Below are 25,636 nucleotides of genomic sequence, written 5' to 3'. Positions count from 1 at the left end.
TAAAATACATGCACACATCTGTTCCAATGTTTCCATAGTCCAGATGTGTACCTTGTATCACTCCGTTTGATGTTAGTGAGTGCAGTTATTAGACAATTTTCTGACTCATGGAGTCAGTCGACACATAAAGTCGAATAAATAAAAACGAGAACAATTCCTACAGATACAATAGGGCCTTCGCACTGCCAGTGCTCGGGCCCTAACAGTGACTAAACCCCCCCATCCATCCCTGGTCAAACGTCCATGCACATCTCGGGAGGTGGTGCACCCCATTTTACCAGCTGAACCCCCTGAAGGATGTGGTGCACATGCGCAGTGCGGCTCTCCCGGAGCACGTAGGAAGGCCGTTCTAATGGCGGAGAATGTTCGCTCTCCCTTCGACTACCGGGACCCGCCGACGCTGGACAGCGACGGGGACGGGAGCAAGCCGCCGCCGCCGAGGGGGTGAGTCAGCGCCGGCGGCCCGTTTTCTCCGGGAATCGGTACAAAAAACCGTCCAGAGCTGCGGACGCGCGGTGCACGACTCCGTCTGAGCCTGCGGTGCTCCTGCACGATCTCAGCGTTTAAATAGCAGAGATAAATGAGAAAAAAACAAAGAAAGGGGAGTGAGTTTTGTGTGTTTGCCGGGTGCAGCTGCTCCAGCCGGTCGGGGCTGATCTCCCGCCAGCCGGCTGGCTGTGCATTTAATCCCCCGGACTGGTGTTTTTGTATGTTTTGACGGCGCAGAGCTGGGAGCTAACGGGCTAGCCGGGGTTAGCATTCGTGTTAAGGCTGATTTATGGTTTTGCGTTAAATCGACGCAGAGCCTACGGCGTAGGGTACACGTCGCCGCATCCCCTACGCCGTAGGCTCTGCGTCGATTTAACGCAAAACCATAAATCAGCCTTAGCGCGCATCCTGCACGAATCCATGCTTGTCTTTTTTTTGACCGCAGGTCACTTGTCTCTCAGTCACATTTCTCAGATCACAGATCAGTATCATCGTGATGATAAACATCCCTCAGCTCACAGCCCTGGCTGCTGCAGCAGCACAAGACCAGCAGTCCTTTGGGCTTTGAGTAAACAAAGTTGGAGACCAACATGTATCTGACAAACCGTCCCTTGGAAAACTGAATAATCTCGTGTTTATTTAAACTAAAGTAACGTCCCGTATTGAGCTGAAAAGGGACGCACTTTGTCTTACCGTGAGAGTCAGAAAATAGTCATAAAATGGCATTGAGCTGTTGAGTTCTTAAGTTATTTGTTTCTGTTTGCACATGCACATGCACAAAGCAAATCATCATCAGTTGCCACAATACATCCAGAAGTTGTTTCAAATAAAATAAAATAAGCACAATCTCAGAGGAATATGTAATTTTAAAAAAACAACATGTACGAACAAACATCAAAACCCATTGTGTATCAGTGAAGGGAGTCAAATTGTGGAATAACTGTAAAGATGAAATGAAATCATGCAAATCACTAAGTAAGTTTAAACAAATCTTTAAAAACACTACTCTTAATGGATACAAAATGGAAATGGACACATGAACTGACAACCAATGACCAAAGTGCCTTGCTCAGCTGAACATCTTTTTCTTTTCTTTTATGCTTTTCTTTTGAAGTTGTGTGAAATTAAGAAACGGTAAAAACAGAACATTAGAAGGGGTAGGACTAGAAAAGTTTTTTGAAACTTCATCTTACACCCTTACAAACAGGAAATATGTATTTACATATAGATTTGTCTCTTTAATTTGCTTTGTTTTGCTTATGGTTTTCTTTGTTGTTCTTTTTTTTTTTCGGTATATACATTTTATGCATTCTGATTATTTTGTTTTTGTTTTAACCTGTTTGAATAAATAAATAAATGAATGAATGAATGAATGAATGTTTTACTTCAACTGTAGTCTACAGTCTTTGAGGCACCAATATTTTTATAAGTTTTCTACAGACTTTCTGTTTGCACTTTTGTTATTGCACTACAAATGTGCACTAATACAGAATGGATGTTCTGCTTTCTTTCTATTGTTTTATATTAATTTATACAATTTTAAGTTAAGCAGGACAGGTTTCTGTTTAAGAAAGATGGCAAGGCAAGGCACATTTATTTATATATATCACATTTCACACGACGAACATGGACTGCGTTTCCATGCATCAATAACCCTTTTAAAATCCGAATATTGGCAATAACCCGAATTTGCACGGCCATGTAAACACCAATAACCCCTTTTGAATAACCTGAATTTGCTCATATTCCGGTTTTTAAAAACCCGAATATGACCCCTGGGTTACTCCTTTTAAAACCAGAATATTGGGTCATGTAAACGCCAAACGGAATATCCTCATCAAACGGAACATGAGTTTGTTTTCTGCACATGTTCTGTTCACAAGGTCTTTTGGTCTTTTGGTCTTTTGAGTCCAGGAAGTTCTTATAAACACGGAGAAACCAAGACCAGGAGGAGACTAATCACTTCATAAATGTAATGAAGGATATGAACATTTCTGCATTTGTAGACGGTAGAAAGTACCGGGATAGCCAGATTTACAAGAAGGTGAGCGAAAAGTTGCGCGAAGCAGCATTTGTTTTGAATTTGGATACAAGAAAAAGAAGCGGAAATGACGGTAATTGAGTCATCACGTTCTCCGTGCGTCGCTGGTTTGATCCAGATATCCTGAATGATTAATGACCATGTATACAGGGATAACCCTGTTTGCTCACACATGTAAACGGAATATTCCGACTGTTTCAGTAACCGGAATATTAGCAATAACCCAAATTTTGACTGCATGTAAACGTAGTCATGGACTCAATGTGCTCAAATACATAAACAAACATAACAGAAACAGACAAAAGGATCTCAAGAGAAAAACAACAGTAAAAACAATAATTCCATTCCAATAATTCCAAGATACTTATTTTATTCGGTTCATTTTGTTATTTTGTATTAAAGTGAATTGCTGGATAATAATTTGTTTTCCATGTGTTCGTGGCATTCAAAAATATGCATCTAATTCAATTCAGGTTCGAGTCAAATAGTTAAAAAATCGTTTCACTCACAAAAGAAAGGGGCTTAAGAAATTCACCACGGCAGGAAGGGTGAAGGCTGCGATGAGGTGTCCCTTATTTATTTTTCAGGGAGTTGGCAATCCTAATCTGACAACAGTTGACCGGGCTCAGTGAAAGCGATGCATTTCTGTAGGGATAAGTCTTCTCTGAATACGGTTCCAGTAAAGAGGACCAATATAGAAATGTGTCCATTTATGGTATTGTGATTAATTCATAACCGCTTTCTGTTATCCAAGCAGCGTGTTTACAGTAGATCACTGTCTTTCAGTCAGTGGCCCTGCTGTTTTATGTCTGGTTTATAACGTCTACACAGTCAATACAATGCATTTTAAAAATACAGTGAATAATTAACTGCTAGATCCTTATGGTAATATGGTGTGGCACACAGGTTTGTATTTCTTTTATGTGTCAGATTGAAATATAGAAAGTTGGGCATCATTAGGTTTTGGCCTGTAAATGCTGGAGACTGATTAATTCTGGGAGGATTCAGGGTAAGCAGGCTATAAGAAAATGTGTGTTAATGTGTCCTAAAGTACTTAGCACCCATAATACTCACTGACTCAAATTAAGTTATGTATCACTTGTAATTTACTTCAATATGATTCTTAAAGATCAACAGTATAAAAACTAAAAAACATCTATATGAATATATTGGTGGAAGAACAATTTGACCTTTTGTTACTACTGCTTCAAATCAAATAGCTCATACCCTTTTTGTGTTTGAGTCATCTATGTGAAAAATGCTTTGGGGGAAAGAAAAAAAGTAGGCTATTTCTGTTTTGTAGGTATTTCATGGATCGACCATATTGTATGTCCTCTCTGTGAACTTTTACATGTTGGTGGTAATGGGCTTTCAGGAATTTCAGGAGGGTTGGTGAAAGTTTGTCCCTCTATTTGGTCTCTTTACTCTGTTACACATCATCTTCACTGCTGAACTCATTCTGCATGTTTAATGTAGACAAATTCAAAACTGAATCAATTGTATGTTTGTCAGTGAGAGATGTCACCTTTATTGGTTGTCTAGCATAGTGAAAGTACAAGGAAAAAAAAAGGCAGCAACGACAAGAAGAAAAAAAGAAGCAAATACTTAATCAACACATTGCACACTGGCCCCATTTAGACCTTACATTAAAATGCATCCTGAGAAATCCGCTCACAGATGGCCAGCACTTAGCACAGGTGTTCACACACCTGCCATTACATTGTTTACCCAAATGTATCTTGAGTGATCACATCTGACCTTCTTGCTCTACATGCACAAGTTTGCTTCTAACAGCAAATGTGGTATTTTGAGTCACTAATGGAAGCAAATAGAAGTAATGAAGATAATGTGTCTCAAAAATTTTGATTCTCCAAACTTTATCCAAGAAAGGATGTGACCAAAACAAATCAGGGTGGATACAATACAAGGAAAGATCTGCTGCAGACATGAAGAGATCAAATCACAACACACTTAAAGATGCCACAAACCTAGGGCTGTCAGATTAATCCATTTTAAATCTAAATCGGATTTATTAATCTAGACGATGTTAAAAAAAGGAAAATCGGAAAATCGATTTTCCTTTTTTGCACCTGGCTGCATTACAGACAGAGTTCGTCTAGTCATCTTTGTTTGGTCAAGAAAATTGTAAATGTTGTCACTTTACTAAACTCAAGGAGGATTTACAGTATCTTTCAGTTGCACTTCATTCCCAATAGGGAAATTTGTTTGCTATTTTTCTTTAAAAATAAAGATAAAATATTTGAAACAATTTATTCCATTGTATTTTGTAGTTTTACCAAAAAAATCGAAATCGAAAATCGGGTTTTCAGAGAAAAAAAATCGGGATTTTATTTTTGTCCAAAATCGCCCAGCCCTACACAAACCCATCGTTTTCTTCCTGATACCAATTCCAGTACCTGGGCTTTGGGTTTAAGCTGATAGTGACTGCAGATTGGATAGCAGTGTTATTTTATTTTTATTTTTTTCATGAGCAAATTAAACAATTCCAAAAATCAACTCCAAAAAGAAACAAAAATAATCAATTTTATAAAGTAATCAAGGAATTAAATTAAAAGTGCACCCACGAATATGTAAAAGAATAAGGCGTTTATATTTTCACATTTGAACAAATGTGTGTTGTAACGCTGACTGCCTTTATTTCTTTTAGCTGACATGAAAAATGGTCTTCTAGCCTTTTGAGGAGGGTGCAGTTTATTTGTCTATAACCGAACTGGGAAACTGTACTGTGGCTCCAGATGTTCAGTTGCACAGTGAAATTCAACATTTTCAACAGCTAGCAGGAGTTTTTACATCTTGGACAATTAATTCTATAGCTTTGTCTGTCATTGCTCTGGGTTTTGTGTGGTTTTCTTTGGGGAATCGCTGACACTTCAGAGTTTACTGCTGCAATTTGTCCCTTTTGCCTGTTTACTGCATAAACTCGTGCTTTTCCACTTCACGTGTCTTTAAATGCTTAATAAGGTTGCTTGTGTTATTTGTTTTGCAAAATTTAAGTCACCTCCGGAAATGGCAGTTTTGGATAATTAGCATGTTGCAGTTTTCCTGGTGGGTTTTTCCAGCTAAATTAAAACCATATTGCCAAGATAATACTCACATTAGATAGCTAGATCTGTCCTACATATCACATCCCGTTGCTTCCCCTCCTGGTGACAGTATTGCATAAGTTGGAAGACAGTATTGCATAACTTCCTCTGCTGGCTTTTTGGACAATAAAGAAGCTTTGGGATTTTGTTTATAAAAATAACATCGTATTAGGTGTCACAAAAAAGTAAATACTTGATACCGATACTAGGCCTGTGTTGAAAAAATCGATCTCCCAATTCTAAATCGATTCTCATTCATTTCTAAAAATTGATTCATACGTCTAAAGATCTTTTTTCTTTTTTTCTTTTTTTTCTTTTATTTATTTATGTATTTTTTTTTTTCATCATTACAACTTTTGGTTATTTTTTTGTTTATCCCTAAAAAATGAATGTTTTGTTTGGACACGAGAATAACTGGTGCCATGTTTTTGCCTTTAAATATGTTTAAAGGTATGAAAACATTAAAATGTTTATGGTTATAATTGCATAAATTGTCTATATTTCATTACTTTATATACTGTCTTGGGGTTACATTTGCAAAAAATGCTAAAAACCAAATGCTCAAAAATTAAAAACCAAAATAGACCGAAAATGGAACAAATAAAAACGGAATGTGGGAAAAATTAAAACCGATTTCATCCGTCTCTGTTTCCTCCCTGGATCTGTTTGGTAATTCTGACCCACATGATGTTTCTGAAAGCAGTTCTATCAGCATTCTGGGAGCTGATTGGTCCTTACAGCATCATTAGCTGCAATACTTGCTGTTTAATCTCAATATAATACTAGTAGTAATATGTTGCATAACTACAATCATATAATCCATGCAACAGCTCAAAAAACAGTTTTAATAACACTAACCCAAATATCGGAATTGAATCGGATCGAATCAAATTTTGATAATCGATTCTGAATCTTAAGAATCGGAATCGATTCTTGACATTTGAATCGATCCCCAGCCCTAGTGAAAGTGCATCTAGAATTGGTTGGTGTGATGAGGAAGATGGGTAAAACGGGTCGTCTGCTGTGGCAACCCCTGAAGAGAGAGGCTGAAAGAACATGACAACTGCTGATCACATTTTCTAGGATTTTAATGAAAAGCCCAAACGGGTCACGGTGTCGTCTCGTTTTTTATTTTCATCCCTCCAAAGCAATGCCCATATGGAGTGAGGAGACAAAAACCATTATTCGGGATACACCAACTCTACTATGAAATTACTGACAAAAAAAAATTTAAATAAGCTCTGCTTTCTTTTTTCCATCTCTGTGGTCTTCCAATTTCTCTTGCTGAATAACAGTCAGTAGTCAACATTTTGAAAGTGGATCAAAACATTTCATCAAAGTTGTCCTAAGACAAAAATGGACATGCATGCATAACATGTACAGTAAGTGTGTTTTTGACTCGGCTTCAAATGTTGACTACAGTACATGATCCCAGTCTTCACTCTGGAAAGTCACAGCCTCTCGTGCAGCTGCAGATCCTTGTCCTTGGTCTTTGCAGACTGTTAAGCTGCCCTTTGTTTTGCCTCAGTAGTGGCGATGTCAGCAGACACAACAGAGGACCGGAACAGCGTCAGGTTCTCATGTCATTTTGGTGTATAGGAGCATTTTAGTATACTGGAGCTCTGCTTACATGTGACATTAGGGCTGGTCGATATGGCCTTTTATTAATATCTCCATATTTTTAGGCCATGTCACGATACACGATATATATTGATAAACAGTTACCAAGCAGTGAGTGGCACAAACATAAAAATTGTCATTTCAAAACAGAAAGTGCATGTTGCATCTCTCTGACTCCCCGTCTGAAGAACATCTGCTAAGAACATGTTCTGGTCCCGGTTTTACCTGGTTTTACCAGGATGAGCTGCTCTGAGCAGGAGAGGCCTTTAGAGCACCTTTATATTCAGACTAATTGTAGGTGTAGGGACTGCAATGTTTCATCCTCTCCTTTACTTTGCATGACTTTCACTTACTTTTAGAAATATAACGTCATATAGTCTTGTTTGACTTTGTTTCGATGATAGTGAATGATTTCATTTGGCCACATTTAAGCAACACTAGGTGACGTTTCTCAGCTCTGGAAGAGAAAGGCTCGGCGGCGCGCTGACGCGTGTCGCACTGAGCGGATAGTTGGAGCTGCATCAGCGCGGCGTGTGAGGAGAAACATCCCCTCCATTGGGCCGCTCGGTGGCGCAGTGGGTTAAGCGGCGGCTCATATACTGAGGCTACAGTCCTCCTGCAGCGGTTGCGGGTTCGAATCCAGCCCGTGCACCTTTGCTGCGTGTCTTCCCCGTTCTCTCTCTCTACCCCTTTCCAGTCTGCATCTCAATAAAGGGCCACTAGAGCCCAAAAAAATCTTTAAAAAAAAAAAAAAAAAACATCCCCTCCAGTCTTTACTAAACCGTCCCAATGTGGTTTGAAAAGAGTCCGTCCCGCGTAGCAACCGCGCGGATGAACTCACGGCGCAAACAGGCCGAGTTTGGGAAAGTTAAAGTTAAAGCGGGATGGAACTCACCGGCGGTCCCGGACAGCAGCGCCGACACCAGCTGCCGCTACCTTTCTGCTGGGCGTATGATGATGCACGTGACTGACGTATGTAACTAGGTGCGCTTGTTTTATCTCTCTGAGAAGGAGAGACGAGACGAGAGAGTGAGAAAAGCCTGTAATTTAATGCCCGCGGCTAAAAGCAAATACGTGACAATGTATACTCGAATATTCACAATATAGTAATTTTGTACATCGCACAGAGTAGAAGCCGAGATACATCGACTATACTTATATATATATATATATATATATATATATATATATATATATATATCGCCCAGCCCTATGTGACATCACATTTAATTGCACTCTTTTGCTTTTACAGTCGCGTGTGTGGGAGAAAAAGGAAGGGGACACCTGTAAAGGTGTGTGACCGAGCATATGTAACGGAAGATGAGGAGGAGGAGAGCATGTCGGAGCACAGCTACAGTCCCGGTATGTGTACGAACACAAACTCCTTTTACCAGCTGTTGATGTCTTTCATCCACTGTGGTGCTTATGGGAAAGTGTACTGACCCGTTGTCGCCTGTAAAAAAAAGTACTGAAATGTAATCAATGTCTCTATCCTAGGTGATGGTCAGTACCCAGAGGGGGCTGAAGATCGGCTCCCTCCACCTGGCAGTCCCTACTACCTCCCTGATCCCTCTCAGCTCTGGTAAGGAGTGTACTTTAATGTAGAGCTGAAACGATTTCTCGAATAAGTCGAGTAATTCGATTACAAAAAATGATTGAGGAATTTTCTCTGCCTCGAGGAATCGTTTAATTTTGCATGGCTTCTTCTATTAATTACGACTACTGTGAATGCGTGGCTAACGCATTTAATCTGTAAAAACACAGATCTGTAGAGTAATGAGGGTGAAGAATAAAAACGTAATAAAGCTAACTGGGTAGTTGTCAGTTTTATCTCTGTAGTCATTGGTGGATAAAACATCAAGTAGCACTGGTGCCTAATGTGCTCCAATACAGCAGGGCTTAGAATTTTATTTTGAACACTGCCAAAACTCAAAATCTTATCAAGACTTTAACTTAAAACTAAACTAGAACTTAAAATGTGCTTGACACAAATGAAAGTTCAATTGAAACACGTGGGAAAAACACCTAATCTTTTAAGTTATGTGTGTTATCAGGTGTAATGGCATTTTTAGGTTAGAAATAAGAACATTTCTTGGTAAGATCCTTAGTTTTTTGAGTGAAGGCAGTGAATTTGGTCAACTGGTGTAAGTTCAGGGTTTGTAAATGCACAGCCATGAACCTACTGTATTATATAATTTATTCTTGGTAATGTCAATTAACATCTTATGTATATTTATAATTGCTCTTTAACTAAACAAAAATATGTTTTATCTGATTAATCGATGGGATTTTCAGTAGAATACTCGATTACTAAAATATTTGATAGCTGCAGCCCTACTTTAATGTACTGAACCATGTTTCTAAAACAAAACAAACAACAGCAAAAATAATCACCTCATATTTGTTTATAGCGTGCCAGAATTGGGTGAGGATGGAGCGAGCGGTGTTCGAGGAGCTGTGCTTTTCCACCCACCTCCCAACTGCCGGATCCGTGAGGTCCACTGCGGGACCCAGGTACGGCTGGTGGTTATAGCAATCCGGGACATCGCAAAAGGGGAGGAGATCACGGTGGACTACAGCCTGACGGATTGGGGAGACAACGCAATGGTGAGCCACGAATGTGAGGGTTGATGGTTTCAGTTGTGACGTTTCTCAGTGTTCAACAACTACATGAAAAGATCAAACTAACCACAAAAAACTCGTATTCACTTTTACTGTGAATATTTTTACTGTGTTCAAAGTTTCATGCTGTTTTGTGGTTCGAAAAGAAAAAAACTTTAATTAGTATTTTAGTCTATCTCTTTGAAATGTCTTCCACGAGAATTTGTTTACAAGACAAGAATAAAACTACATTTTTTAGAATAATTTAAAAGTCAAGATGGGTATCTCTTGCTCAAATAGAACAACTTTAATCTGATTGAAAAACAATTTAGAAAAAACCGAGGCACTCAAGAAGATAGAAAAATATAAAAAGCCTTTATTTAATCATGGCTTTGTAAAAGTAAAAAAATGCCAACATGTTTCGGCCGTGTAGGCCTTCTTCAAGGCAGATAACAGAGACAAAGGGATCTCCTTCAAGCAGCTCTTTAAACACAGGTAAACAGTCACATGATCAGCTCAGGTGGGATCAATTAACCTGGTAGGAGCAAACAGGCACATCAATCAGATGCAGATGCAGATGCAGAGGAGAACAAACAACCAATCAGCATAAGTAGTAAAGAAAGACACAAACAGCAATATAAACAATAATAATACAAAAGACAACCAAAAATCAAAAGTCCTTAAGAAGAAACTCAAAAAAATGTATAAAGTAATATTTTCTAAGTGTTTTTAAGGCAAAATACATTTTTCTTAAAAATGTTTTAAAGCTGAAAAATTGATTAAATTAGAAAAATGTTTTAAGGAAAACTTCTAAAGTTTTTAATCATTTTAAAGTAGACAAAATGTTTCAAAAATAACTTTTAAATACAAAACGATTCTTCCAATATCACTAACAATACCTAGTTACACAAAAGAGGGAAAAGAAGACCAAAAAAATATATATAAGGACTAATTAATCAAACAAAAGATAAACAATATGTGATATTAAACAGGGAGCCCCAACACACTTTAATCTGATGTTTTATTTTGTAATATTTGTGTACCCAGGATGAAGAGGCTGCCCCCCATCCACTGTCTCTCTCTGTCTCTGACTACCTGACCCCGTCCTGGTCTTTATCGCCGTCATCCTCCCCACTCACCCACTCTGAACCCAGCGACTCAGATCGAGAAGAAGACGAAGAGGAGGAAGACGATGATGACGACGACGACGATGAAGAAGAAGAAATAGAGGAGATAAGAGGCCGTATGCTCCGCCGCCGAAAGAAACGCAAGCTGGCTGCTCCGGTCACCTCTGCCAAAAAGAAGACCGTAGCCCCGTCCTCTCGGGGCCCCGGGCGCCCCTGCTCGTCCTTCTCCGGCCCGGCAGCCGTCGCCCCCTCCTCCGCCAGACCTCAGCCCCCCGCCAGCAGCCTGGCCCCCCAAACCACTAACATTAACAATAACATCAACATAAACATTGGCAGCTCCGGCAGCGGCACGGTGAGCCGGCGTCAGCACTGCCCGTACTGCGGCCGCCACTTCCGCTCCCTGGCGCGGCACCTGGAGAAGTACCACGCCAACCAGCCGGACGTCAGGTCAGCCATGGAGCAGGCACACCTCAACAACTCTGCAAACGGCAGCGCCTCAAACCCCAACCCGCCGTCGTCGTCGTCTTCCACCTCCGCCTCCCACAGCCACTCCTTCGCTGTCCCGCAGCCCTCCGCCTCCAACTCCACTCCGCCTTCCCTCTTCCAGCGGGACAGGGAATCGCCGGCCAACCGCACAAGCGCAGGAAACGTCTCCTTCTCTCTCTCGCTCTCACCGCCTCACTCGGCTCAGCCCGCAGCTGCAAAGAAGGGGCCTAACTTACCACTAGCTGCCACAAAACCCCCCACGCCCTCAATGGTGTCCCGGGTGACGAGTCCGTCGCCGCCTCCTCCCCCGTCGACTCCTCGAAGGGGTCGGAGGATGAAGAAGGAAAAGCAGGAAGAGCAGAAAGATGCTGAGGAAGAGAGCTCAAGAAATCAAGAGGAGCTGCTTCCACCTCCTACGCCGGAGCCAGACGTGGACCCGGATGAAGATCTGGAGCTGAGTGCAGAAGGGGAAGATGATCCACCAGGGGAGAAGAATGGAGAAGTTGTAAGGTGTGGAAGATTTATTTTTTTCTCTATGTACCGTCTGGTAGTTAGTTAGTTAATATTTATTTCGGTCAATCACAAACATAAAAATCAACAAACAAGATAACACAGGTTTTTCCCTGGTCAACATTGTGATTATTTTGACCAAAAATGTGTGGGCTTGAAGCATAAAGCTGTTCTTGCCCACCTTTTAACAGAATAGAATATACCAGGGGTCGGCAACCCAAAATGTAGAAAGAGCCATATTGGACCAAAAACACAAAAAACAAATATGTCTGTAGCCGCAAAAAATTAAAAGTCTTGTATAAGCCTTAGAATGAAGACAACACATGCTGCATATTTCTATATTAGTTATAACTGGTGGAAGATTCTTTTTTTCATTATGCAATTCGAGAAAAAAGTCGAAATGTCAAAAAAAGTTGAAATTTCAAGAAAAAAGTCAATGTCAAGATTAATGTTGAAGTACAATCTTGAGAAAAAAGTCGAAATTTCGTGAAAAAAGTCAATGTTGAGAAAAAAGTCGAAATGTCGAGAAAAAGTCATAATTTCGAGAAAAAAGTCGACATTAATGTTGAAGTACAATCTCAGGAAAAAAGTCGAAATGTTGAGAAAAAAGTCAAAATCTCGAGAAAAAAGTCAAAATGTCGCGATTAAAAAAGGAAAGGAAAAGGGAAGAAAAAAAGAAGAAAAAGAAAAGAAGAAAAAAAGAGGAAAAAAGAGAAAAAAAGAAGAAAAAATGAAAAAGAAAGGTCAAACATTTTTGAAAAAGCTCCAGGAGCCACTAGGGCGGCTCTAGAGCCGCGGGTTGCTGACCCCCGAAATATACAAAAAGAACAAATGAAGTATCATGAGGCTACACAAGATAATAATAATAACAATAATGACGATGATAATGATAATAATAATAATAATAATAATAGCTTAAATAACTGTAATAATAGTAATGATAATAATAATGTGTTCTTATTGCTGTTGTGTCAAACATTGCTGTTCTCCTGAGGTCATGTTTGCCCTCTCTTGGCTTGAAACCATTGGTACCATTTTTAAACTGCTGATGTCTTTAATGAATGCTTTTAGATCTCGTATTAATGGTATTTCCCTCTTGTTTTTAATTTCCAGCACTCACAGACACCACACGTCACCTCTACTGTCATCCCTCTCTTGTTTGGTCATCTATCTCCGTCGCCAGCAGCACTCCTCTTTCATCTCTTTGACCCGTTCTCCTCATTCTGCCGAGGCCTGGCGCCTGCTCTGCCATTCCAGCCTGTCCCTGCTCATCCTCTACAACCGACACCGGGAGTGCGAGGTGGCTAAGCTCACCATCCAGGACTATCACAATCGTATCACCCCTCAGCCCACCTCCAGCACCATCCCCCCCGCTGGCATGGAAGCTCTGCTATCCCCCTTCGAGCACCAGGTCCTCTCTCACCTCCCGCGGGCCGGCGTCCTGGGCAAGCGCGGTCGGGTCCAGCCGCTCATTTTCCCGCCACACTGTGAATCCTGCCTGGACCTGCTTCTCCGAACGAGCCCCAACGTCGGCGTCGACCCCGAGAGCCCCTACGTTTTCTCCCGGCCCTATCACTCCCCCGCCACCCCTCTCCGCGGCACAGACCTACTGAGAAATCTGTCTCGGGCCAGCGGGGCCAAGACCCCCGGAGCACTGACGGCGACGCGCGTGCGGCGGCAGGTCGCCATCCTCACCCAGCTGCTGCTGCTGGAGGAGGGCGAGGGCCAGGGCGGGGGCATCAAACGGCTCGAGGACTTTCTGGAGCGGGAATACCACGTGACCCAAAACTGCTCAGCGATCATACGCGACCCCGGACTGATGGGGCGCGTGGGGCGCGTGGTTCTGTACGGAGAAAGGGAGGGCGTACTTTTCAGGGGGATGAGCCTGCAGGATATCTGCCTTGAGCTAGACGGTAAGAAAACACATCTGTCCCTTTTGTGTTTTGTTTTCACCAGGAAACTGTGAGACATTATATATCGTATAAGACCACATTTAAAGCATGACCTTGTCCAAACCGTTTATCCATCTGAGTAAGTTCACACAACTCCATAGAGGAATTTTGACAATAAATACCGTCGTTTTTATAATCCAGGGAATTTATTGCTCACAGTAAAGTTTTTTCTCATTAAAAAAATAATAAATAGTGTGTTAGCCTTTTATTTGATTGGGGAGAGCTGAGAAAAAATGAGAGCGACGTGAGGAAAAAATAGTTAATTAATACAGAAGAAAATTTGAATATTGTGATTTTCTGTAATGCAATTACAAAAACAAAAATGTCATACATTCTGGATTCATTACAAATCAACTGTATTGCAAGCCTTTTATTATTTTAATATTGCTGATCATGGTTTACAGCTTAAGAAAACTCAAATATCCTATCTCAAAAAATTAGAATATTCTGGGAATCTTAATCTTAAACTGTAAACCATAATCAGCAATATTAAAATAATAAAAGGCTTGCAATATTTCAGTTGATTTGTAATGAATCCAGAATGTATGACATTTTAGTTTTTTTAATTGCATTACAGAAAATAAAGAACTTTATCACAATATTCTAATTTTCTGAGACAGTCCTGTATACTTAGTATAATTAATACACTTAATTGATGCAGGGATTGGTATAGAATACTGTTAGTAAATTATTTTCTATTTTTACATGGTAAGAGACATTTTCCCCTATGCAACTTTTTCTCTTTTTATGAAATTAAATGAACCTTTATTTTAAAGTTTGAGTAGGGGATCATTTCATTTCAAGAACCATTTTTCCTTTTATTAGTTAAAATTCAAGAAAATTCCCACTCATAATAATAAAAGAATTCAATGTTCAGAAATAAATAGGAAAAACATTTGACATTTACAGAGGCTAGAAAACTTAAAAAAAAAAAAATCATGTTCAGTTTTTTCATTTGGTTTGTGTGAAATGTGTTTTCACCTTTTCCACCAATCAATGAGACTTTTAGCTTGTTTCTGAGGTAGCTGCGTGCACTCAACTCTGCATTCTCAGATGGCGTGACAGGCCAGCAAGTAGCTGCCTCTAGGTGTCAGTGACACGAGTGTGAAGTTCAGCATAGCAAATGATGTCAGAGATTTTTGGGGGTTTTCCTGTTGATTGTAAATGTTATGTCCAGCAACTGTGAAACCGTTGCTTTCTGATTGAATGAACAGTTGGTGCACAGACTTTTTTGCATTTATCTTGGGATGTTTTTCATGTTGCAGTCACCATTCTCAGTGCTATCATGTTTAGATAAGGTTTTTTTTTCTTTGTGGTGTGATAGGTCCTCTCATATTTGAATATCAACAGTAGAAACGGTCACTGCTAACAGCGTAGTCTGACATGTTAAAGCTGAGCAAACCACAACTTTTACTGAGCACCAATTCTCTAAAGGCTGCTTGTTAAAACATGTTATTTTGCTTCTGAAATGGGTACATGAATTCATATATTAATCATTAAGTTATTTATTTATATATATATATATATATTTATTACAGTAACAGTGCTCTCTTCTCAGTTCTATCATATTTCGTCTTCTCTCTGTATTCACATTTCATTTCACTTTCAAGTTTACAGTGTTATCCTTTTTCAACATCTCATATCCAATAAGATTTTAGGGTTATATTTCTATAAAATATTCTATAACTTTTTATTTGGGAGGGTAAGAAATTTACCTGATAGTTATCAACAATCTTAACCTATTGGTTACCTAAAACAAAAGGATTAGAATAAATAATAACAGACTGATTCCCAATTGCATCACAAAATACAATTTGGACCAGCATTAACCCAGTCCTCTGAGGTTTCTCTTTTAAAAGTTACTTTTTCACATCAGTGCGCCATGGCATATTTACCGTAAATAGATGTGCACAGACACCCCACACTTTCCCCTCATCTTTCTGATCTTCATCTTTGTCCACATCCCCAGGAAAGGTTTTTGGCCTTTGAACACTTGGCCTAAGCTCAAGTCCAAACAAGTGGCATTTTTCTCAGCGTAGGGTTGTGAGGTCTGTTCACAGGGGGAATGTACACCTACTCGTTACGCTTAACCACAAACGTAGCAATGCTAATGTTAATCTAATATGCCATACAAGTGACATCATTTTCAGTTTCTGTCACGGTAACATTAAAACCGTTAATGCTGATTGAGAATTTTCTGTCAATACCAAAGCAAAAGCCAACGTGTTTGTGGTGGTAGATCACAGGTAGAGGTAAAGATTGGGTGGCTGGATAGTTCTGGATATCCATGCAAATCAGAAGGGCTGACTAACACACTTGTAGATCTGGAACCGAGCAAAGTGACCCAGCTATCGATGTACTTATTCATTCAGATAATTAGGGCCCGAGCACCTTCAGTGCGAAGGCCCTATTGTATCTGTAGGAATTCTTTGCGTTATTATTAGGGCCCGAGCACTTGCAGTGCGAAGGCCCTATTGTATTTGCAGGAATTTTTATTAGGGCCCGAGCACTTGCAGTGCGAAGGCCCTATTGTATTTGCAGGAATTTTTATTATTATTATTTTTCTTCTGACAAAGTGATGGCCTTTTTGCCCCCCTTAACATGCCCAAAAAGTCACCAAATTTTGCACCCAAGTCAGGCCTGGCGAAAAATTTGATATTTAATGGTTTGCATTAATGGGCGTGGTAAAATGGCTCAACAGCGCCCCCTTGAAAACTTTGTGCGTCAAGCCCCACGATACGGTTTGACGTACATGCACGAAAATCGGTACACACCTGTATCAGTAAACAACTTAAAGAAAGGTCTCTTGGCGACATGGCCGAAACCGAACAGGAAGTCGGCCATTTTGAATTAATCGTGTCACTTTGGCGCAATTTATGCCATTCCTTCGGCAGTTAATTCAGCCCGAACCGTAACATGCACCCAGATGTGTTATACATCACAATGTGCGTCTCCCTCCTGCGACCACACGCATTACTTTTCTCTTTCAAAAGCGTTACCGTGGCGACGCTAGACGCCAAAAGGCGCGCCCCCCCTTCATCTGATAAGTCCATATTTTATAGTTCTCCACAAGTCACCAAATTTTGCATGCAAGCCAGACTTGGCGATAAATTTGATATTTCATGTCTTGCATTAATGGGCGTGGCCTAACGGCTCAACAGCGCCCCCTAGAAAACTTTTATCTGCCATAACTATTGAATGGTTTGACATAGAGAGTCGTGGGTGGTGTCATGGGACTCTGTAATGAGTCCTCAAGCTTCGTTGGCCTTAATTAGCCCCGCCCCTTCTTCTGATTGGTTGTCCCTTTTTTCTGCTATAACTTTTGAATGGTTTGACATAGGAAGCCGTGGGTGGTGTCATTTCTGATATGCTTATGGGGGGCGGTGGCCGTGAGTGCGAGGGCCCGTTCATCGCTGCTTGCAGCTTTAATTATTATTATTATTATTATTTTCCTGACAAAAGGAAGGCCTTTTTGCCCCCCTAAACATGCCCAAAAAGTCACCAAATTTTGCACCCAAGTCAGGCCTGGCGAAAAATTTGATATTTAGTGGTTTGCATTAATGGGCGTGGGAAAATGGCTCAACAGCGCCCCCTTGAAAACTTTGTGCCTCAAGCCCCACGATATGGTTTGACGTACATGTACGAAAATCGGTACGCACCTGTATCATGGGACAACTTAAAGAAAAGTCTCTTGGCGTCATGCCCGAAACCAAACAGGAAGTCGGCCATTTTGAATTAGTTGTGTCATTTTGGCGAAATTTATGCCATTCCTTCGGCAGTTAATTCAGCCCGAACCGTAACGTGCACCCAAGTGTGTTATACATCAAAATGTGCGTCTCCATCCTGCGACTACACGCATTACTTTTCTCTTTCAAAAGCGTTACCGTGGCGACGCTAGACGCCAAAAAGCGCGGCCACCCTTCATCTGGTTGGTTCAGACAGAAAAAACTTTGCGCCTCAAGCCCCATAATACGGTTTGACGTACATGAACGAAAATTGGTACACTCCTGTATCATGTCGCAACTAAAAGAAAAGTCTCTTGGCGCCATGGCCGAAACCGAACAGGAAGTCGGCCATTTTGAACATTCTGAATTAATTGCGTAATTTTGGAGCAATATATGCCATTCCTTCGAGAGTTAATTCAGCCCAAACCGTATCGTGAACCCAGATGTGTTATACATCACAATGTGCGTCTCCATCCTGCGACTACACGCATTACTTTTCTCTTTCAAAAGTGTTACCGTGGCGACGCTAGACGCCAACAAGCGGACCCCCCCTTCATGTGATTGGTCCATATTTGATAGTTCCCCAAAAGGCACCAAATTTGGCATGCAAGCCAGGCCTGGCGATAAATTTGATCTTTCATGGTTTGCATTAATGGGCGTGGCAAAATGGCTCAACAGCGCCCCCCCGTAAAACTTTGTGCCTCAAGCCCCACAATACGGTTTGACGTATATGCACGAAAATCGCTACACACCTGTATCATGTCACAACTAAAAGAAAAGTCTCTTGGCGCCATGGGCGAAACCGAACAGGAAGTCGGCCATTTTGAATAAATTGTGTCATTTTGGCGAAATTTATGCCATTCCTTCGGCAGTTAATTCAGCCCGAACCGTAACGTGTACCCAGGTGTGTTATACATCAAAATGTGCGTCTACATCCTGTGACACCACGCATTACTTTTCTCTTTCAAAAGTGTTACCGTGGCGACGCTAGACGCCAAAAGGCGTGCCCCCCCTTCATGTGATTGGTCCATATTTGATAGTTCTCCAAAAGTCACCAAATTTTGCATGCAAGACAGACTTGGCGATAAATTTGATATTTCATGGTTTGCATTAATGGGCGTGGCCTAACGGCTCAACAGCGCCCCCTAGAATACTTTTATCTGCCATAACTCTTGAATGGTTTGACATAGGAAGTTGTGGGTGGTGTCATGGGACTCTGTAATGAGTCCTTAAGCTTCGTTGGCCTGAATTAGCCCCGCCCCTTCTTCTGATTGGTTGTCCCGATTTTCTGCTATAACTTTTGAATGGTTTGACATAGGAAGTCGTGGGTGGTGTCATCAGATTCTTTATGGAGTCCTTGACCTTCATTGGCCTGAATTAGCCCCGCCCCTTCTTCTGATTGGTTGTCCATATTTTCTGACTATAACTTTTGAATGGTTTGACATACAGAGTCGTGGGTGGTGGTAATAATATAAAATAGTAGTGTTTTACTAATATTTATACCTTACAAATATTTAAAAAAATAGGAAAAAACAGTTCCAAACCCATTAATATTTCATCGCTATGGTGGTCTGTGATAAGGCAGTAAGTCAAATGGAAAAGAACAGCTGAGTTATAGCTCACCTAGGGAGTTGCGGACTTTAGTGCCGGAGATCATGAGTTCAAGCCCAGATGGAGCAGAAATTTTTGTCAGCAATTTTTGTGTTTTTTTACATCAAAATATGCATCTCGGTCCTGCGACGACGCACATTGCTTTTCTCTTTCAAAAGTGTTACCGTGGCGACGCTAGACGCGAAAAAGCGCTCGTCCCCTTCATCTGATTGGTCCATATTTGATAGTTCTCCAAAAGTCACCAAATTTTGCATGCAAGCCAGGCCTGGTGATACATTTGATATTTCATGGTTTGCATTAATGGGCGTGGCCTAACGGCTCAACAGCGCCCCCTAGAATACTTTTCTCTGCAATAACTTTTGAATGGTTTGACATAAAGAGTCGTGGGTGGTGTCATCGGACTCGGTATTGAGTCCTTGACCATAATTGGTGAAAATTAGCCCCGCCCCTTCATCTGATTGGTTGTCCCTATTTCCTGCTATAACTTTTGAATGTTTTGACATAGAGAGTAGTGGGTGGTGTCATCAGATTCTGTATGGAGTCTTTGACCTTCATTGGCCTAAATTAGCCCCGCCCCTTCTTCTGATTGGTAGTCCCTTTTTTCTGCTATAACTTTTTAAGGGTTTGACATAGAGAGTCGTGGGTGCTGTCATTTCTGATATGCTTATGGGGGGGCGGTGGACGTGAGTGCGAGGGCCCGTTCATCGCTGCTTGCAGCTTTAATGTGGTCTTGTGTTCTTACTTTCATCCCTCCTCTACAGTGATGTCTGGAAACTCAGCAGATTCGTTTTCAGAAAATTCTGAGGCTGATGAAGACAAAGAGGACATTAAGGAGAAGATAGAGGTGATAGTGAAGAAAAAAGGACCGGGCCGGCCTCCGCGGAAGAAGAAAGCACCCACGCCTTCACCTACAGTCAACACACCGATGGATAACGCCGTTAAGAGAAGATGCACCCCACCTAAATCAGGTAAGTCAGCCAGAAATACGCCCACTTGTCGGGAACAAGTACTATTCGATTCTGTGTACTCTGCTTTAGGGCTGGGCGATATGGACCAAAAGTCATATCTCGATATTTTCTAGCTGAATGGCGATACTCGATATATATCGATATTTTTTCTGTGCCATAATTGGAGTTTCCCCCGAAGCATTATAGCATAGCATCTCTGTTAGCTTCATTTTTTTCTGAGGCAAACCCTTAAAACAACAGTCAGTTTTAATACAAAGCCTCGTGCCAAATGTCACACAGGTTCCTTTATTAACAGAGGTCTGCACAATATCAAAATGTATAAAACAAATGAAATAAAAATAAACTGCCTGCATATATAGAATAAAAATGCTTCTTGAATAAAATAAAACAAATATCCCTTTCCTGCATAACAATTAAATTAAAATACACTGTGCAATTAATACAATGTAGACAGTAACAGGCAGACCTTTCCACTGAGGTTGACAGTTGTGCAAATAAAACATTTGTGCAAATCTCAAATAAAACATTCAAGTCAATTTGTCACAAAATAAGCTATATCACAATCATTAAAATTTTTTTTTTTTTTTTTTTTTAACGATATAAACGATATTGTCTCGTACCATATCGCGTTTGAAAATATATCGATATATATTAAAATCTCGATATATCGCCCAGCCCTACTCTGCTTCCCCCTCATTTACACTTTGCAACACTTTCCACAGGGAAGCGCGGCGTGCTGAAGCGGCCCTGGTCGGAGGCGGAGCGCGTAGCGGTGGAGACGCACCTAAAGAGAAATCTCATGGAGCTGCGGGTCCCTGCAAAGGCAGACTGCGAACGCTGCCTGGAACTTTGCCCCCTGCTGGTGAGCAACCAGCGAGACTGGAGAGCGATCAAGTTTTACGTTCACAACCGCATCCAGCTGCTGAAGAAGCAGGGGCGCAGGGAAAGTGCTGCTGCTGTCAGCTAGAGCAAAACGGAGCAGCGACAGAGGACGGATACCACAATGTATAAACCACCAGCAGCAAGAAAAACTCTGGGTTAAGGTGGGGTCTCTGTTTCTTTCTTGTTTTTTTGATGTCTTTGGTGCAGCACCTGAGGTGTACATACACGCCAGGGCTTCTCACCACGGTCATAAGGGAGTAGTGTAATAAAAGTGACTAAGCTAAGAGGTCAGATCAGGAAGGGTTAATGTGTACTCGGTGTTGCCGTTACCCCGTATCTGTTTCGGAGATCCATTTAGAAGCGGTTGGAAAAGAACATACCTTTTTATGTGTATGGTCATACACAGTGAATGGTTTTGGAGAAAAAAATGTCGTGTTTACCTTATTAATTGATTGAAAAGTGGAGGACGCTAGTGGGTGAAGAGGGTCCGTGTACTTTGCGGCCATCCGTTTTTTGTTTTGAAATGACAAAATAAAAATAGAGAAATAATCCAAAATAATCCGTTCCCCATCTTTTGTTTTGATAATAAAAAACGGAAAACGGATCGTTATCCGATTTCATTGATGTGTTTGAAAATCGAAAGTGGGAATTAAAACAGCGAGTGGAAAACTCTTTTCTCTATTTCCTATTTGTTTACAAGGATACTGAAAACAAGGATTGGACAAATGGGGGGATTGCACATGCGCAGTAATAAATGAAGAAAGTTGTTTCTGGTTCTTTTGTTGATCAGATTGAAAATTAACAGTTTTAGGTTTTTTTAATGTTGAAACAGAAAATAAATCAAATATGAAACCTGGGAGTGAAACATGAGTTTAATCTGTAATCTGTCTTCACTCCGTCATGAAACTGCAGTGATGTTGTGACAGTCCAGTCAGCTGCAGCGTCAAATCAATAACATGTACTGAACTCTAACATACTGCCCCACCGTTGGAAACGAATAGGAAATAGAGAAATCGGATAACGATCCGTTTTCCGTTTTTTATTATCAAAACAAAAGATGGGAAATGGATTATTTTGGATTATATCTCTATTTTTATTTTGTCATTTCAAAACAAAAAACGGATGGCCGCGAAGTACACGGACCGAAGAGCAACGGTAAAGACCAAGACAAGTTTCAGCAATGACCTAGCATTTTCTTTCACTGAAGGCTTTTGACCAAACATGAATGTGTAAAGCTTTGGGAGACGAAACCAATGGTTCTGATCATGGAAAATCTACAAAGGAGACTACGTCTTGTGGACTCGTATGAAACTGTATAGTTTGTGTTTTAATACTGACACTGTGCTCTGAGCTGATGACCATATTTAAAAAGTATTCTTCAGTGTCTCAGACCACGATGCACCCGTTAAGTGTTTCTTGCATACCTCTATATCATGATCATAGACTAGTATGTGTCAAGGCACAGCAACTTGAACTGACTACGTATCATGATTTTTGAAAATAATGTATTTCAGAAGCAACATATAGTCTTATTCAGTGTATATACTTCCTGATGTATGAAAGTATGCAGTAGTGATGACGTGTTATGATGTACATACTGTAAATACTCCCTGTACGTTAAAGCGTATGACATTTTGCTGTGTTTTCTTAAACTGGATTGTAAAGTGAATTTTACATTGTGAAAACGGCAAAATAAAGAAAATAAAAATGACATACTGTTGCTATATTTTATTTCAAAGAAAAGTCAAACAATGAACTACATTATAGAAAATAGCATACAGTAAAGGCACGTATGGCCCCCAGGTGCCAGCACGTTCTTGGTCAATATCACTATAAAATATCTTTGTTGTTCCCATCAATTAAGCGAGTGAGTCACTTCCCCGTTGCCACTAGGAGGCGCTATGAGTATGACTAAACCTGTTCAGAGCAGACTCTGATCATACAGAACACCTGAGGCCTCTTGGTCAATGCAGGACTGACTCAGAGCAATTTTGATGGCGAAATGTCATTGGTGAGTGCCTGGATGAAAACTCAAAAGCTCTGCAATTTAAGCCCTTAGATAAAACACGCCAAATATGAAGTTGATCTAATGAAATCTCTGGGAGGAGTTCGTTCTCATACGAGGTCTGCAAATCACAAAAATCAGCCCAAAATCGCAAGGCAAGGCAAGTTTATTGGTATAGCACAATTCAACACAAGGTACAGTAATTCAAAGTGCTTTACATCAACATTAAAAGCACCAAGACACAATTAAACAGTGAATAACAAATAAAATGATAAGAAAATAGGTAAAATAATAAAAAGCACAAGTTGTTAAAAAGTAAGGGCAGTAGAGTACAGCAGGTAAGTATTTAATTTAAGAGTACGCTTCAGTAATGTTTTTAGGCCTGATTTAAAGGATCTACAGTTGGAGCAGACCTCAGGTCTACAGGAAGTTTGTTCCACCGGTGAGGAGCAGAATAACTGAACGCTGCCTCACCTTGCTTGGTTCTGGTTCTGGAACCACAACAAACCAGATCCAGATGAAGCTCAGGGGTCTGGGAGCTTCATAGGAACTAACAGATCAAGCATGTATTTTGGTCCAAGACCATTCAGATCTTTGTAGACCAGCAGTAAGATTTTAATCTCTATCCTTTGACTCACTGGAAGCCAGTGTAGTGATTTCATGACACACAAATTCAATTAAAAATGGTGGACTTCCTGTACATTTAAGAATTTAGACACTTTCCGTGCAGGTTGCCAATCTACATAAAACTACCAATTTCTGTGCATGTAGCAAAGTTAGGAGGGGCTTGATTTTTTTTGTTTATGTTCAAGGTGGTGCCATTGAGCCTTTTTTTCATGCCCACTTGAGGAACCATTAAAATGTCAACATTTCTCACCAGACCTGATGGATGTACAACATTTTTGAGTATGGCAAAGTTCAGAAAAAAGCCTGTTTTGTTATAGAGAAAAAATGTATAATATAAAACCCGATTATGTTTGGGCCCTAACAAGTATAAAATGTGAAACCGTAACCAAACGGGAAGAAGCTGTGTGGTCCTTGGTCTCCCACTTCCATAATCCTTGATTGGTCAAATCATATCCATCTTCAAAACAAGATTCATTTTGATTTCAAATACAAACACACAAATAACTATTTTCAACAAATGGCATATTGGCATAGAAGAGTATATAACTATTGCTAAATAAAGAGTAGTTATGTCTAGAAAGATACAGGTGTAATTAGAGATATGACAAAGTATTTTGAATTGAATCACATATTCAAGCCAGAAAATATTTTATAAAACTCACTTATAAAACTATATACAGTTCAGTCACTAATGAACAATTATGAGTATACACATGCCTCGAAACAAAGCCACAAAATAAAGTACAGCTGCATCAACACAAACAAAAATGACAGCAACAATAACATGTTACCTTTCATAGTGTGTAAATGACTTGCTCTCAAAAGCACACGTACACAAATGTCTCTTGAACAGATTTGCGGACTTTTTTTCTTCTCTTTCTTTACATTGATTCTGCTCCGGTTGTAACTAATGTGTCTAGAAAATATAAACTAAGAATGTATTGCTCACTCTTTGATGTGTTCAGACTGGAATCTGCCACTACCATGCAGTAACTTTGCATTCATTCATGAATTTTAATGTCACCTCTAATTAGTTTTACATTTCGTGAGTGTGCGTTTTGTGCAGGTTTGTACATGAGAGAGAGAGAGATGTACTTTTCTTTAGTGTTTGTATCCCAGAGTCAGTTTCATAAAACTAGATAAAATGCCACTTGATGTGTCCGTAATGTAAAATGTCAGGTTTATCAGGTAAAAAGAGTAATTTTCAGTGTAAAAGGAAAAAAAAAAACTTCCCAAAGAAATGGCATTTTAATGATCAAAATTTCGCACAGTCCCTAAAAGGGTGGTACATTTACAATAATAAGCTTTAAAAAAAAAAAAAAAGTATAAATCTTCCCAGTTTTGGAAAACCAAAGTAAAGTAAAGTAAAACGAGTCAGTCGATTCATCCTCAGAATTTTAGGCATTTCATTTCGAGACTGGCGTGACAAAAAACATTTTTTTTAATTGTTTTCAAATTAACTAAACTTGTGGATGTGACCCTAAGTTGTTTTTTGGCCTGCAGCTGGTGGTGTAATTATCCAAACTTAGGACAACGTTATATTGTTGGATCAGTACAACATACTGAATTGAATGAAGTTGTGTCTGTGGGGTGTCAAACATTTCAATATCTCAAGACCCCGATGGAGATTAAAGTCTCATATTTGAATTTCCCTCGGGATTAATAAAGTATCTATCTATCTATCTATCTATCTATCTATCTATCTATCTATCTATCTATCTATCTATCTATCTATGGCTTCATTTACAGGCGACCGCGGGTTGGAGGCGGAGCAAATGTCTTAATTCTATATGAAATTTAATAGTGAAATTTCATAGTTTTGTTGTTTTTTTTCCTGCACCAGCAATTTTTATCCAGTCAAAGGTTTTGCACAATTTAACGGAATAAA

The 25,636-nt window shown here is 40.2% G+C and overlaps 1 protein-coding gene across 1 annotated transcript; it reads left to right on the top strand.

Moving 5' to 3' along the window:
- Positions 1-326: 326 nt before the first annotated feature.
- LOC133420708 (uncharacterized) lies at positions 327-21,768 on the top strand. The gene is made up of 8 exons (XM_061710477.1): positions 327-444; positions 8,507-8,616; positions 8,752-8,836; positions 9,666-9,861; positions 10,903-11,978; positions 13,092-13,891; positions 20,028-20,234; positions 20,957-21,768. Exons 1-8 carry the CDS (start codon positions 353-355, stop codon positions 21,199-21,201), a joined length of 2,811 nt encoding a protein of 936 aa, XP_061566461.1. The 5' UTR covers positions 327-352; the 3' UTR covers positions 21,202-21,768.
- The last annotated feature ends 3,868 nt before the right edge of the window (positions 21,769-25,636 follow it).

The sequence above is a fragment of the Cololabis saira genome, chromosome 20 (genome assembly GCF_033807715.1).
Source record: "Cololabis saira isolate AMF1-May2022 chromosome 20, fColSai1.1, whole genome shotgun sequence".
NCBI classification, from domain to species: Eukaryota; Metazoa; Chordata; class Actinopteri; order Beloniformes; family Belonidae; genus Cololabis; species Cololabis saira.
The sequence above is the reverse complement of the archived record's forward strand: the minus strand, read 5'-3'. Positions and strand labels throughout refer to the sequence as shown.

What these genes read in the sequence shown, in the direction of transcription:
- LOC133420708 (XM_061710477.1), top strand. Translation starts at nt 353, where the DNA reads ATGGCGGAGAATGTTCGCTCTCCCTTCGACTACCGGGACCCGCCGACG. An exon ending in GGAGCACAGCTACAGTCCCG is followed by an intron (nt 8,617 to 8,751) that starts GTATGTGTACGA and finishes TCTCTATCCTAG; the next exon opens with GTGATGGTCAGTACCCAGAG. An exon ending in CCTGATCCCTCTCAGCTCTG is followed by an intron (nt 8,837 to 9,665) that starts GTAAGGAGTGTA and finishes ATTTGTTTATAG; the next exon opens with CGTGCCAGAATTGGGTGAGG.